This window comes from Colossoma macropomum, unplaced genomic scaffold, assembly GCF_904425465.1.
Source record: "Colossoma macropomum unplaced genomic scaffold, Colossoma_macropomum, whole genome shotgun sequence".
NCBI classification, from domain to species: Eukaryota; Metazoa; Chordata; class Actinopteri; order Characiformes; family Serrasalmidae; genus Colossoma; species Colossoma macropomum.
Window position 1 is genome coordinate 40,555,186 of NW_023494791.1, and position 16,430 is coordinate 40,571,615.

General features: G+C 38.2%; 1 protein-coding gene across 1 annotated transcript in view; it reads left to right on the plus strand.

The window, feature by feature from the left end:
* The window catches only part of LOC118811099 (MAM domain-containing glycosylphosphatidylinositol anchor protein 1), a 323,781-nt gene that overhangs the window by 194,425 nt on the left and 112,926 nt on the right, over positions 1–16,430 (plus strand). Inside the window, exon 7 of the mRNA XM_036575308.1 lies at positions 10,616–10,885. Within this exon, the coding sequence (XP_036431201.1) occupies positions 10,616–10,885 (270 nt within the window). The remainder of the gene's footprint in view (positions 1–10,615; positions 10,886–16,430) is intronic.

A 16,430-nucleotide genomic window follows, 5' to 3' on the forward strand; every position in this document is an offset into this window, starting at 1 on the left:
GTATAGTGAGACAATACATTACTGTTCAAAGGTCAAAGACTGCCCTTCATTTATGTGATTTCCAATTAAAATGGCTATTGCATACAAGTTAATCATTTTTCAGTGTTTGGAAAACAAAAACACAGCTTCTTTGTTTGACTTGCAAACGTCTTTATTCTCTTTCCCAGTAATGGCTTCTTGACAGCTACACATCCTTTCAGACCCATAGATTGCAATTGTCTTCTCACAGTGGAAGGATAGATTTTTTCAGATTTGAGGCAAGAGTGGAGCTGATTTTCTCCTCTCTCTCGAAGTTGAAAGCTTTTAGTATTGTTTATCTGATGGAGACAAATTGGTGGTCTCACATGGTTCTTAGGGGTGCCATTTTTTTGTCTTTTAATATTTTGTTGAACTTCAGTTTTGTAAACTTATTTATTTGACTTATTTTCCCTTGACTACCCCCTTTCTTATATAAAGTATGATATTGCTCATTTCTGATAGTGTCTCTAAGGGAAAGCACCAAACTAACAGTAATGTATATTTGTAGTTTTATGTAAGTTTGTAACAGACATTCAAATAACATTTATTTTAAATCAGGTGCTCAGTCCTGCTCCTGGAGATCTACCACCCTACTGAGTTTTGCTCCAACCCTAATCTAACACACCTGTTCCAGGTAATGAAGGTCCTCAGAGGCATCTGAATATTAGAGTCAGGTGTGCTGGATCTGAACTCTCCAGGGTGGTAGATGTCCAGGACCAGGATTAAGCACACCTGGTTTAGATGTTACAGTTTGGATATTATGCTCAGCTGGTTATCTTACTTTAGTTAGGACAAAATGTAGTTTGATTTGCCCACAAAAAGCCTGTTAACATAAATTTTGTGTTGACGAAATGTGACAGCACCATCTTACACTGTCCTGTCTCGTCTGTAAGAGACATCTGTATGTGAAACAGCAGCTACGATGGTGAAAGTATGACGTTTCACCATCGTAGCTGATGGTGAAACTTCATACTTGATGTGATGCTCCATTAATCAGCTTTGAAGCAATGCTATGGAACAGGGTGGGGAACTGAGGGCCAAAGTCCTGCACAGTTTGGTGATTTCTCTGCTCTACCACACCAACCTAACCTGGTAATCAACTGATGAGTTGAATCGGGTGTGCTTGAGTAGGAAAATCACCAAACTATGCAGGAATTCGGCCTTGCGGGAGTTTTCCGTACCCCTGAAGTAGAAGATCTATTCCGGGTTCCCAAAATACTTTTCATTGATAAAAGGTTCTTTTGGGAAGGAAGTAAATGTTTATGAGAACATTTTAAAGAACGTCCACATAATGTAAGTGCACAGTGTGTTAGTTATTAAGAGTGTAGTAAAACTCTGTATATAGACTGTATATTGGTATAGAATCTGTAGATTATGTGGAGGTTCCTAGAACTTTAAAAAGTTTTTTCACAACCACACATCTCGTTTGCAAAATTTGTTCTCTAAAGAATATTAATCGAAAGGTTCTTTAAGGAACCAAAAGTGGTTCTTTCATGACATTGTCCATAAAACATTGTTTTTGGCGCAGTTATTTTTAAGAACAGGTTCTCCAAGTCTCATCTTTCACATCTCTAAATTAATTTCCTCTGTGGTGAGCTGTGAGAATCTCTCTCTCTCTCTCTCGCTCTCTCTCTCTCTCTCTCTCTCTCTCTCTCTCTCTCTCTCTCTCTCTCTCTCTCTCTCTTGCTTGCTTGCTCTGGGTTGTAGTAAAGCCTGTAAAACACATCAATCCTATTACCGTGGGACAACCAAGAAGCCAAGAAGTGATCTGCTACCATCCTCCTTTCCACTATCCTGGAAAATTGAAACGATAAATTCTTTCCTTTGCAATCTCCACCACCTCTCTCTCTCTCTCCTTCACTTTCTCTCTCTCTCTCTCCCTCACTTTCTCTCTCTCTCTCTTTCTCTCTCCCTCCCTCCGTTTCTCCCAGTGATCTCTCTTTTATTTGCTGTACAAATAAGAGAAGCTTGTGGCAGCGGAGAGGCAGACAGCGCGCTTCGCACTCACTGTCTGAGCAAGAAACAATCAGCTTTCAGAGAAGAGCATAAGCAGATAAAAAGTGCGCCCAAGCTCAAAATCACTTTTATCTACTGTAGCGTGGCTCCGTGTCGAATCCTGATGATACGTTCTCTTGAGACGTGGAACACTCAGGCCAAAGGCTTGGGCAGGGTGTTCCTCAGGGTTTAGCTGGTGGACTATCATTCAGAGCAGTGTGGAAATTTGGAAATTGAGCTGCAAGACTAATTCTTCTGGATGCAGTTCTTTTCGTGATGTCATAGAAACCAACACATTTATATTAGAGATGCACTGAATTTTGTGTCACATGCTGATATGCAGTATTTTTCATGTACCTATATTTGGTGCTGATGCTAGTGCTGATACCCAGTCAATTTTAAATTCTAGAAACTGTCCCAAACCCTAACGCCTAAATTTTCCCTAACCCCTAAAAAGATCTTGTGAAAATAATATATTTCTTAAAATCATTTTGGGTTTTTTTTCAGTGTTTTTTTGTATCTTTGTTGATTTCTTTTAAAGTGAAGTTGAAAAATGTAATTTATCATGAGCTTTTTTCATGATGTTTTCATGTGACTATCAGAACATTTATACATAAATATTATAGCCACACCTCTGCATTTTAGAGTTTTTCAACAGTGTGTCCACTCACTGTCCACTCTATTAGATACTCATACCTTGTTAGTCCACCTTGTAGATGTAAAGTCAGAGACGACAGCTCATCTGTTGCTGCGCAGTTTGTATTGGTCATTCATTAGTCCTTCATCAGTGGTCACAGGACGCTGCCCACAGGATGCTGGTGGCTGGATATTTTTGGTTGGTGGACTATTCTCAGTCCATCAGTGACACAGAGGTGTTTAAAACCTCCAGCAGCACTGCTGTGTCTGATCCACTCAGACCAGCGCAACACACACTAACACACCAGTACTGCAGTGCTGAGGATGATCCACCACCCAAATAGTACCTGCTTTGTCATTGTCCTGTGGGGGTCCTGATCATTAAAGAACAGGGTGAAAGTTTAAAAGTATGGGTAACAAATCATGCAGAGAAGCAGATGGACTACAGTCTGTAACTGTAGAACTACAAAGTGCTCCTATATGGTGAGTGGAGCTGATAAAATGGACAATGAGTGCGGACACAAGGTGCACTTAATAGAGTGATCAGTTGGTGTATGTCATAATTGGATCCCAGGTGGGAGAGAAATGGAATACAAGAAAGTGTAGGATTTTTTTTTCTTATACTAATATTTTTTATATTGTATATATACTTTATCAGTATCACCTAAGAGTAACCCTGACTCTATCTCACCTTCTCTCTCTCTCTCTCTCTGTCCTCTCTCTCTCTCTTTATCTTTCTCTTGCTCTCTGTCTCTCTCTCTCTCTCTCTCTCTCTCTTTATCTTTCTCTTGCTCTCTGTCTCTCTCTCTCTCTCTTTATCTTTCTCTTGCTCTCTGTCTCTCTCTCTCTCTCTTTATCTTTCTCTTGCTCTCTGTCTCTCTCTCTCTCTCTCTCTCTCTCTCTGTGTATATGAGCGCATGAACAGTAAACTCCTTTCCAATTACAGTGATTGAAATCCTGTGAGCTGTAAAGCTGATAGGCCATGAGAACATGCTCTAAAGAATGGCCCTCAGTATTTTGGATTGCGGATATGGGATTAGCTCAGCTACATGGAGCGCTAAATCCCAGGACTAAAAAGTATATTGAATTGAAGTGCGCTAGTAGAGAGAGCACTCAGTTCAATACAACTGCCCCCTCACTCTCCCTCTCTTGCTCTCTGTCTTTCTCTGTCTCTCTCTGTCTCTCTCTTTCTCACTCTCTCTATCATTAAATTAGAGAAGACTAACTGCGAATCAGTTTATTTACTAATCTCTCCCAGCACCTCTCACCTCAGTTTCACCCGCCTACACTTTGGACAGTGTTACCTGTTATAACCTCACAGTTGAGATCAGAACATTAGCTACTGGGGTGCTTTAACATATAAGTCTCTAATCCTCTTTCAATACTGTTTTTAAAATGCCCTCATCAGCTTTATTTCCCAGCTCAGAGGTGTATAGCTCCTATGTTACACAAAAGCCTACTCGCAGGACAAGAGGAGAAGAGGACAGTAAGGAGTGGATTTTTCTCTAGAGGTTCTCTTGCTGTCGGCTAGGCCAGCCTGAGTGAGCTGATTAAATAATTACTTTGTCTGGCTTCAGCTTCAGATGCACTGCCTTTCTTTTGTTGTTGCTACATGTATAGCCCATAGCTTTCTAAGCAGTAAGCTATCATGTATATTGCCACATCAATTCCTGTTAAAATGTAGTAGATCAAATGTTATAGTTTGATTTTTTTTCTCAGTATCTGCCGTTTTTGGGGATAAGAAAAGTAATTGCATCACATGACAGTGATGTCTGGGCACTTTCTTCTGCTGAAGTCTATATTCAGGCTAACTCGGCTAGGTTAGCCTCAGTGAACTAATCAGCTAGTCTGTTGTTGAAGTCGACTGTTGTGTTTGCTCAACCCCTCCCCCTCCACTTTTCTTGAGTTAATAAAGTAATGCAAAGGGCAGATTGTTGAGGGCATTTTACAAACAGTTGAAATGGAGGAATAATCTTTATCACTTATGAAAGAACAAGCTAAATATTATCACTTTTCCAGGCATAATTACCTAATGTATTAGAATACCTTCTAATTTTTTGGAAAATTAATGCAATATGATTTTCTTTCTGGCTTTATATGGTCACGGCCAGCTTCTTTTTGTTTTCCAAGCTTTTAAAGCTTGCTCAAATTAGCAGTAATGCATTTTAAACCCACTTTAGGCCTTTCATATCCGAATCAGAATATATTTGTATTTTTTATCACTTTCCAAGCCATAAATGGATTTATCTGGCAAAAACCATTACTGGTTATTTCCTGTTCAAACACTGGACTCTGTTAAAACATCTGCCAAAATAGTTATAACTGATTAACATAGTTTTGATGCTCTTTAGGAAGATGGCGCTGAGAATGAGGGGTGTATGTGGGTCGGTTTTAATTGGTCTGAACTTCGACCTCTGGTAAAATTACTCTGGCGTGCCTGGCATCAGTTCTTCTTTTTAAAGTCACAGTAGGTTCCATGAACAATCAACATTTAGAGGAAGTTTCTGCAGATGGCAGGTCTTCGTTTGTTTGCAACCCTTTCCAGAGACGTGGGAAGTGGGGGGTGCTGAGTGGGCTGTAGCAGCCTCTGATTTCCAGGACTGCAACTGCTAAAAACAACAATGATGATAATACTATAGAACTTTTTTAGGAATTCGAATGTAGCAAAGTCTCGTGTGTGCTTCTTTAAGAGTATTTTTATATTTTTATTTATATATTTTAAAATTATCCAGTTGCTGAATCACTTCCCTTGACAACTGGCCGCTTTGGAGGGCATGTGGCTAAACACATACAGGTTGAGGCGCAAAAAGAGGAGCTGTATGCAGAGATAGAGGCCAATTCTAAACCACAAAGCAGCCTAATATTGTTTTTATATATTTAAAAAATCTTCTAACATAGTAACCTTTTATGAACCATTAAATCTCCAGCTCGGTGTGCTTTTCAGTGTTAAATATCATGAGACTGTGGGCGACACAATCAATTACTGAGCTACATATCAACAATCTGATTGATCGGCACTCAGTGAATTTGCTTGATGTACGTCTAGAGTGAGAGCGCAGAGTGAGGATGTGCATCAGCGGTCTAATGTGTCAATTATATCCATATATTGTCGTCTCTCACCTCATTATTGTTCAGTATGACACATTATGTTTGATGGAAAGTATATAAAAAAAAATTAAATAGAAAAAAAAAGGCCAAGAATTTAGCGTGATATCACCATCCATGTCATGTGTATGCTGCTTATAATTTCATGACCCCCAGCTTAAAACACCTTTCCGCCTCCCTGACCCTTTCATTTCCACAGTGTGGCTGGGCGTGTGGTGTTTCTGCACTTCTGTGTGGTTAAGGTGTTTGATATTGTGCTGATGGGGCTTCAGGCCTATGTGAATTGAGCTCCAAGCCAGACTCAGAAGATTAATGTCCCTCTGGACTTGTCCTTTTTGTCTGTTCCTGGCAAAGGCCCAGCCTCTTTCCTCTATTTTCTCTCACTCTCTTTCTCTCTCTGTCCCTTTGTCCCCTGCTCATTGAGGTGAGATTCTTCATAACAGTCTCCACGTCGTCTCTCGCTGTTCTCGCTGAGATTTTTAGGTAGCTCTGCTTTGTGGCACCGGGGCGTTTATGAAATTCAGTGTTCCAACTAAAGGTGAGGGGAGCAATTTTTTTCCTAGCTGCAGGCCAGAGGCAGCGAGAAACTTTCTGCCAGACTGTTGTTCCATCTCACCAGACCAGAGTGTTTACTCTCATCAGTACTTACTCTCTCAGTTTTATAACATATGAGAAACTGGATCCATACTTCTTTGGTTTTTATACACTCTTACAAAGACGGTTCTTCAAGGGTTCTTTAGTAAAGATGGTGGTTCTGTATAAAACCATGAACACTCAAAGAAACATTTGCATGTATTAATGGTTCTTTGCATGGCAAAGTGTTAGGTATGGTTCTGTATAGAACCTTTTTTAAAATGATTCTATATAGCACCAAAAATGGATATGCTAATGTTAAGATGTCAAGCTTATAACAGTGGAAGAACCCTTTCAGCATGCAAAGAACCATTTAAGCATGCAGATGGTTCTTTGAGTGTTTGTGTCTTTGCTAGAGAACCTAGAGAACTATCATTTTTAAGAGTGTAGGATTCTAATCTAATTTATTGTGTGCCTTGTGACTCTGTAAGTCCCATGATTAAAGTTGTGAAAGTACTGTAGCCTCTTACGGCAAGCCCCCAAATCAGGTCTTAAGCAGTTGTATTGCGGATGGTTAGAATAACACATGAAGTGGTGACACTGTCAGAGTTGCAGCTCCTCAATACCAGCCAGGTGTCCTCATACCAACATAGCATATTTTGATGTATTGAATAAAAGAGGCTTGATGGAAATTGCAAACACTGAATAAATTGCCAAAGTTTGCTTGAACCAATACAAAAGTATTGTGATAAATAATGGTGGAAGCACATTTGCTGCGTAAACAATGTAAATGCAAATAGAATAAAGCCATATGACCAATCACATTTTTCAATTTTTGGCCAGCAGATGCTATGAAACATGGAAGAAGGCAGCATGTACCAGTGGAATGACAACGAAATTAAAAGAAAAATTACAGTGAGATTAGACAGCAAACAGACATAAGATCCATGCCACTGATTAATGGACATTTCCTGAGCCAGTGCATTCTGTCTCTGCACACTTATGATGTAAAAATAGCAAAAAATAACCAAATCAGTAATAAGAACCTGTTCAATATTCAAGCAGCACTATGTAAGAATAAAAAAAATCATTATATTGATGAAGATACGTTGATAATGATAATTCACACACATCCTTGGAAGACATGGCCTTTACCACGTTTTGACTGAGTTCTCTTTGAATACTCCTCAGTGCGCTTGCAATCATCAGATTCATCCCCTAGGGGAAGGGCTCTGAAGCATTACAAAATGTTCTTCTGCACATTACATGCAATTACACATTTCCACCACAGAGGTCTCCAAATCCCCAAATCTTACATAGCGTAGCTTTAAGAATTTGTCTGTAGACTCGCTCTATATTTCTTAAAAATATTTTTTGGACATGATGTAGGGAGTTTTATTCTCTTGTACAGAGCTGATAGAAACTCTAATTCACATACAGTACAGTGCAGAAGACTTAGGCACCTGAGCACATTGTTTAAAACCATTTATCTTGGAAAAAAAGGAATTTTATTTTATTTTATTTGTAAAACACCATATATCATCAGAACAAATGTAAATAAACATGAATACAGTAAAAGTAACAAGAATTTCTTATTTTGAAAAAAGTTTGGTTCCAGGTTTCTCCTGGATGCCTCAAGATGTTGCATAGATTTGTTACTTCCATCAACAGCATGCTTGATTTAACATAATGAAGTACTGAGTAGCCAAACCAGGTATTGGATGATAATTACAAATAATACAGGGCTTCCTCGAGGATAGTTTAACGAACTTGTTATTTGCATTTATTCCAATAATAGTGTTTTTTCTGAGCGAGTAAACACTTACTGCCCAAATAAAGAGCTTTTTAAATCTAATTTTCTCATATGCCTAAAACTTATACACAGTACTGTAATTGTTTGTGACATTTTAGTTTTTCACTTTAATTTAATTTAATTAATTATACTAGAGTTCTAATCACCAGCAGCTTTTTTTAGACAAAATCAGTTAATCACAAAGTACACATGATGATGACATTTAGAGATTGAACTGCATGCATAAAGTTTTTACAATGTTGTTCACAAGATAAACTGAACTATAAATGTTGAGATAAAAATAAAAATAATATTTACTTAGCGACTCAGAAAACATTTGATTGAAACCCCACTCCTTTTCTCATTTCAGTTGTTCTTTGTTATAGTGCTAGTGACTAAGTTTAATTCATAATGGCACGGTTTCCCAGCCTGGGATTAAGGTAGGTTCTGGACTACACAGCAGTGGAGATGGAGATTAAATGAAGATTCTCTATTAAAGGAACATGTAGGCTGGGTTTGGGTTTTATCTCTGTTCAACAAATGACCATCTGACTGTGAAGAAACGGTTCTTTAACTGTGTCTTCTGAGAATGTTGAGTCAGTATTATGTCAGTATAGATCTTCAGCAGGTTAGCCAATGCCACATCATCACCACCACATGATAAATTCTAAAATGACCTTACCTACTTGGTCAAAATCCACTTTTGATGACAATGTGATAAAAACGAGCCTTTCACTCATCTCATGTATTCTTTCTATTAAGAAACCAACATAAAACTCTTACAGGAGCATTAAATGTTTCTTCAGATAAATAGAGCCTCATCTGGATCCATTTCCTACTGAACCGAACACTCTGCATAAGATCACTTTCAAAAGCATATTCTATCTTTGGTAACTGCCTGTGTCATTTGTACTGGACTTAATTATTTCCTGCAAGGGAAAGAATATACTGAATATATATATAGTGCATTTTCTTGCTACATTACATTCACTGTATGTGGTACCATCTTAGTGTTTATACCAAACAGGCTGCCTGTATTTAAATGTAACTGACTATATTGCAATGTAACTTTTTATAGATTGAACACATACAGTCATATAGCAGTGTTTGCCATGGTAATGCATTCTGTTGTTTTTCAAAGCATATCATCAGTGTAAGTTTGCTTCTTCACTTAAAAATAAAAGTTCATAATTCGATCCTGGCTTGAACCTTCAGTTCAAGGAAAGAAAAAAAAATACTGTATTTGAAAGATTCATTAAAGGCTCGTCACACTGACACACGTCTTATACCAAAGTGGATGTTTAAAGGACCGTCCATTGAAAGGTTCTCTAGGAAAACAAAATTGGTTCTTTTATGGCATTGCTCCAAAGAACCCAAAGAAAACTGTGTAGTGACTTTTATCACCATGTGTTAACATTAATATTGTTTTATGTATTAATATTAATACTAACCAAAAATATCATGTTTCATTTACACTATAGAAATTTTGCATTTTCTGCTTCTCACAGTCCAAGTAATCCTACCAAACACATTCAGTGATGACGTGTGGAGTCTGGGGTGGTCAGTCCATTGTGCTGAGAACACCAGCAGCTTCTTTGTTCTTTTTTGATGGCTAGTCATCCTTTCAGACCCATAGTGTTAAGTTGTCTTCCCACAGAGGAAAGGATGAACAGAAATACCTGTGGATTCAGATCTGAAGTAAGAGTGGAGCTTGATTTTATCCTCTCTCTCAAAGATGAAAACTCTAATTATTTGATGGTGATAGTTTTGATGGACTACCATCATTTTGACTTTAAGGATGTAATTAAACCTTGTTGATCCATTTTTCAAGAGTTGACCCCAGTGGCAACCAGAAGTCGCTTCATTTCATCATTTTAGGGGGGAAAAAGTCTTAAACATGTACCCCCCTTTTTCTGCTCTGAATGAGGATATGGCATTAGCTCAGCTCTGTGAAGCGCTAAATCCCAGGGCTTAAAGGTATATTGAATTGGAGTGTGCTAGCAGAGTGATCACTCAATACAACTGCCCCCCCACCCCCGTCACTAAATTAAAGAAGAGTTAATGCTCATTCGTGTACTTACTCTTCAGACTCTCCCAGCGCCTCTCACCTGCTATCACCTGCTTACACTTTGGACACTGTTACCTGTTACAACCTCACAGTTCAGCTGAGAACATTAGCACTTCAACATGCAGTACAGTATTTGGAATCACTTGTTATATTCAGCGTTTCTGTTACTTTGTATACAAAAATAAATGTAGAAATGTAGATTTAACTATTGTAAACTAGACATCAAAAAGTATTTTTTTTTATATTTCAGTCAAGCTGCCTCCATCTCCAGCTCTATTCATCCTTCATTATTTTCCAGCTCCTTACAAATGATCTGAAACCTGTGAAGATCTTTTGAACTGTGATTTCAAATGTTTGAACGTCTTTTGAATGATAGAATATAGACTGAGCTGCTCTTTCATTTTATTCCTCTCTGTCCACCCCACCAGCTCCTCCGGCCCTGAAGATATCCGTGAATGACACGTACGTGGTGGATCCCGGGCAGGACGTAACACTGACCTGTGAGGTGACAGCGGGCTTCCCGACGCCCACAGTGACCTGGTCCCGTTATCCTGGCCCCCTGCCGCGTCGTTCTGTGGTCCGTGGCGGGTCACTCACCCTGCGGTCAGTCACGTCGGCCGAGTCGGGATTCTACAACTGCACCGCTGTCAACAATGTGGGCAACCCTGCCAGGAGGAACGTCAACCTCATAGTTAGAAGTAAGAGCAGATATGCCTCTGCAGTAGTGCTGACTGAAGCCCAGCTGCGCTCTGTATGTTTCTATGATAAAATCTGAGATTATAGCCTTCTCGTTCAAATACAGCTTTAAAAAGGCTTTTCTTTAGGTGATTTACAAGAAGAAGATCTTACAAATTAGTTTAAACATATGTAGGCTAGTAGCATCATAGTAGAATCACTTCGTACATGCAACAAAATTGGTTCTATATCATTGAAATCGTTAAGTGCATATTTTTGAACAGTGCATGTTTGCAAATGGCGGTTTCTTTTTAGTATTAATTTAACATATTAATCACTAATCAAGGATTAGTATGCTTTGAAGTTACAATATCACACAGTAATATTTGTGACAATGTTATGTTGGGAATTATGTCAACCTCTATGCAATTCATCCCTTTGTTGTGCTGATCAGCTCTCCTCAGCACTCAGACTTTTCAGGTGTTGAAACATCTTTGGGCTAAAAGAGTTTTGACGTGTTTTTAACTATAGTTTGAAAAAGAAGACAAAACCTAATCTTCATATCAAGAAAGATATTTTGATAAACATGAAGTTGAGGGCCGGGTTGCCCAATCCTGGTCCTGGAGTTCATTTTGGAGAGTTCAGATCCAACATATTCAGTTCTTATGTTCAGTTATTTTTGAAGGCCTTCAGTCCCTGGATCAGATGTTTTTGGGCACCACTGTTCTAAGTTTTTTCACCACTTTTTTTTTTTTAGTTAATTTTGCCAATTAATTAATATTTATTAGGGACAGTGCCCATTAATAAACAGTATCAACAGAGCTGTAAAGGAGCCAGAGTTAGATAACTTAGATAAAAAAACAGGATTAACACTTATCATAAACATATGAGAAATAACTCATCATACACAATAATAAAATGCACATCTAGCTACATACATAATACCTATATAAAATATACAGCACATGCAAACATTACTACCAGCATTATGCAATATACCAGTGCATACAGGTGACGATTTATCACACTTTCAGCTGCAAATTGGACTGCTCACATGTTATTTCAAACCTAGTGCACAAGCGCAGGTTGTGGGCCATGCGCTTTATAAAAATGCTAAATTCTTTTCCTTTTCTTATGCATATGTGTTTGAGGGAGGTCTGCGCAAAGCTGAGGACTATGCAAAGAAATGGGTGGAGATATCGTCACTGATTGCACGTCCTGCTTGATTTACTAAAGTTTGAGCAGCCATTTTATGATGTCCAGAAAAGGCTACAGACTTTCTAAATTAAAAGTCCTCAAATAGCTCTCTGTGGCAGAAAAATGTGGGCACTTGCTGTGGTGAAAGGTGTGAGACAGGATGCATGTGCGAGAGAGTTTTAATGTGCTGATGCTGAGATGGGGGGTTGTGACAGAAATGAGCTGCTGGGCAGCAAAAATAGCAAACATTTTAATGCAGTTTTGTTTAATGGCTTTTAATTTGTGCAGAAAGTCTATGGAAATGTAGTTATAGTGACTGGATGAAGGCCTGAGCCTTTCAGCCCTCAGGATCTAATGTCCATGTGTGAAGATGTAGTGCAAATTGAACTGTGATGCAGCCACGATGTGCATGTGCACACCATGTTATTGTCTCACAAATTCTGCTTTTCTAGTTGGAATAGAATGTTTTGGTGGGACAGAAAATAAATACACATCCTCTACGGAGAATGTTATAATGCACTATAACAAAGTTCTGGTATATTTTCTGTATAACATCTAGATCCAACACTAGTTACCAATTGTTACGAACTTAGCTAACATGAAGCAGCACTCGCATGCACTTCAGCAATTTTTTGAAATATTAAAAAAAAATAATTTGTATGTATATATGAACAGATAATCATAACTACTTAAGAGCAATTCTCTGAACTTATGCCAGATATGATAACGTGTTATGTATCCATGTATAAAGCACTAAGCATATAGCATTTATAGGAAGTGCTACCAAAAATTAAAATTCGAAAGTGTCCCCAAACTTTTGACAAGCAATGTGTTTATGCATCTTTGTATTTAAGCTTGGCACCCTGAGCGCTCAAGTGTAATTACACTTGATGGAATTTCAAGCCAGCTGAAGCTCACCACGTCCGCCTCTCCATGTCAAGGGGAAGGTGTGTGCGCGTGTGTGTGTGTGTGTGTGTGTGTGTGTGTTGACTGCGCATGAGGGCGAGGCAGCAGTTGAACTTTGATTAGCTCTGCTGCCTGTGTAATCATGTCAAACGCTTGAGGCTCTGGCAAAGACGCTATAAAAACTAGCATTACGCCCAGCCGTCATTACAGCCCCGTGGCTATTCTTAGCCCTTTTAATCATCTTTATTTACTCCAATTAATCGGAGTGGAAAAGAGGTAATTAGCATCAGTGCGCTCTCTCCGAGTGTGTGGGGCGGACGTTGACTCGGAATCCGTCTCTGCTGCCGGTAATGAGCGTACTACATGTCAGGAACACACACACACACACACATACAAACACAAGCAACATAGAATACAGGAGGCTGTCCGTTTGAACACATGGCTCTGAGCATATGGCGCCAAAATCTCAGTCCCTACCTGCAGGGTCATTTGTCATGTTGTCAGAGCAGTAAATACCGTGCTAAGCTTTTAGCGATTTGAGTAGATTTCAGGTACAGATGCCCTGGAGTCATTGTACTCAACAATACAGAACCACTCTGGCTCCCAAGAGAAGTATGAACTATAACAATTCTAATATGCAAATGCTGGACATAGTTAGTAGTTTGGTACAAAAAGACAATTCAGTGTGTCTAGAATGCTGAACAGACCCAAAGATGATAATAAACTGACTGATAAAGCTCTGTAGCATTGAGAATGAAGTTAATCAAATAACAGGCTAATACAAAAGTTTAAGCACCCCGGTCAAATTATTTAAAATGTGAACATGTTACTATTTATTCGCTGAATTTAACATACTGTAAAAATTCAATTCAATTAAATGAATAAATAAAATGTGGCACGTTGCATAAGACACAATATGTAAAAGGCCTCTTATTCCAAAAGCGGTGATCAAATCTCGAGCCAAGATAACAAGAAAAAACATAGTTGTAAATAGATAATTTCAATGTGTTAGTTTTTTTTTATTCTTTATGGTAATAATGTGTCCACTTGTATTCAAAGTAATAATATTGTAAGATGGTTTGAATTGTAGACAAACATATAGTTCAAGCAATAGCGACGCAAGAGCACCACTTGATTGATGAAATCTGTAAAAACTATATTGTATCCCTTAGAAGTCACCAAACAACAGCATAATATAACTTTCTGTTATTTTTCTCACCTATAAGTAGTTTAAACAAGGGAAACATTCTGCCAGAAATGTGGATTTAAACATTGGATCCATAGCACATCTTATATATGTTTGCCATTTGTTGACATTGAAACAGAGAAAGTTAGAAGTACTTCAACCTGTCTATACAGAATATAAATGAAATCTAAATACAGTTTGTTACGTAACATTACTTATTAATCATGTAATTGTGTTATTATATGTGTTTGTTTCTGCATCTACAGGCACTTTTGGCTGTACAAATATTTAGAAGATACACCTCAACAAAAATACATTTTAAGTGTCTGTAATAGTAGTAATGTGAACTGAATTTGTATTTACAGTGAATTTAGTTTGAATTGATTATGTCTTTATAAGACAAGGTAAAGACATTTTCACCACGTCAAGCATACAAATGTGAGACAGACATTCATTTTGGGGTGGCTCGATATCACTTTTTCATGTCTGATTCCGATACTGATACCACAACCTTGAATATCTGCCAATCCTATACCATCTTTTTCCCTCACTTAAACAACTAAGCTGTTAATAATACATTTTTCTGGATGAACTTTGCGTAACCTTACCATCTAAACAACATCGTGCTCAAACTGTGGAGCAAATATTCTACTCCCCTAAATCAAGAAATACGTATCCCACAACCTGACCTGTAAAGTTATAAAATACATCTCTTTCTTTTTACTTTATTTATTTATTGTGTGTTTTACACACAGAACGTAGCAGGATCTTCAGTGGGTCAGCACAATTTAAACATTCAAAATGAAATTTAAAGTGCAACTTCATGCAAAAGCTTCTCATTCACTGTATCCTGTACCTCAATGACAAAAAGTTCCAATGTAGATCATACCTTATAACTTAAAATAAAAATAATAGCATTTCCAGTATAAAACATACAGTGGGACACAGTGTGGTAGACCTGGCATTTTAAGGCACTCACAGCTGTAATAGCTAAAGGCTACTACAGCTGATATCAAGTTAGTTGCATTACTAACTACACACAGCTGACATGACCACGCTGACACGTCTCACTTGCACGTTTGAGCTACTGTTCATCTGACATATGCTGCTCATCTGTGTCGTGACTAGGGCTGCCACAATTGGCCAAAAATGACAAACACACTATTTGCATACCTATTTTTGTGCATTATGCCAAAAGGAGGGCAAACCAATACAACAAAAGTGTTGCATCTGATTCAGTTGCCCCTCAAATTCATGTTCCTCTTCACAAATCCTGTCCTCAGGAGTGCACACTTTTACTGAGAAGAAATGAGTATCAAACCCTACAACTACGGAAAGTAAAAAAGGTTCAAGAAAGGTGTAGAACTTCGCTTGGCTCCTGATTGGATAATTAAATATGACTTTTTCACCCCTTTCTTTCTATTGTTTCAGTGCTGTGTGAATGTGTGTGCCCATGCTTTATCAGAGGGAATGTGAATTTGAAGAGGAACTGAAATGTATGCATTTGGGTGCATATTTTTTAGATGTGCCCTCGGGTTGCTAGTGCTGATATGGTAGGCTAACTGTAGCTTACATAGCTTGCATAGAGCGTTATCTCAAAGTGCCACAATTTTGCTGTCTACTAACCTCTAAGTTGCTCTGAAGTATTTCCAAACAGGGCTTTTTAGATCACTCGGAATGCAAAGCACTCTCTCTGCGTCTGAGTTGGGTTGTGAACTCTCTGCCATCATTACCATATGGTTGTTGTTGAATTATTCGCTTGTTTCAGATGGACTACATTTCATTTTAAATCATGAAAGTGATGTTGTGTGATCCTGTCCATCATGCAGTGCATTCAGTGCAGAGGCAGTGGCTCATGTGAGAACTAGCGAGGCAGACAGCCATGGCAATGCTGCTTTTTCACAATCAAATATTAATTCTCACGATCAAATGTGTTTTTTTACAGCTTGACTATAGAATTGAATTTAAATATAACTCGGCAGCCCTAGTTGTGACACATCTTGCTCAAAGTTTAGTTAAGCCTTTACGTGATAGATTAGGCTAATGGATCATCTCAGATTATACTACTGATATCCAATCCAGTGATTTTGGCGAGTATAAGACCGATACCAATACTGAGTATCATATTGGCGCACCCCTAACATTTATAGAACAACAAATGACTCAATTGATTTAATTTAGTTTTGCAATTGAAATTTAAAATTTGAAAATCAGGGACATGAACAAAACAGGTATTTTGACAAATTATGCTATATAAATTACATTAACTCATTACATTA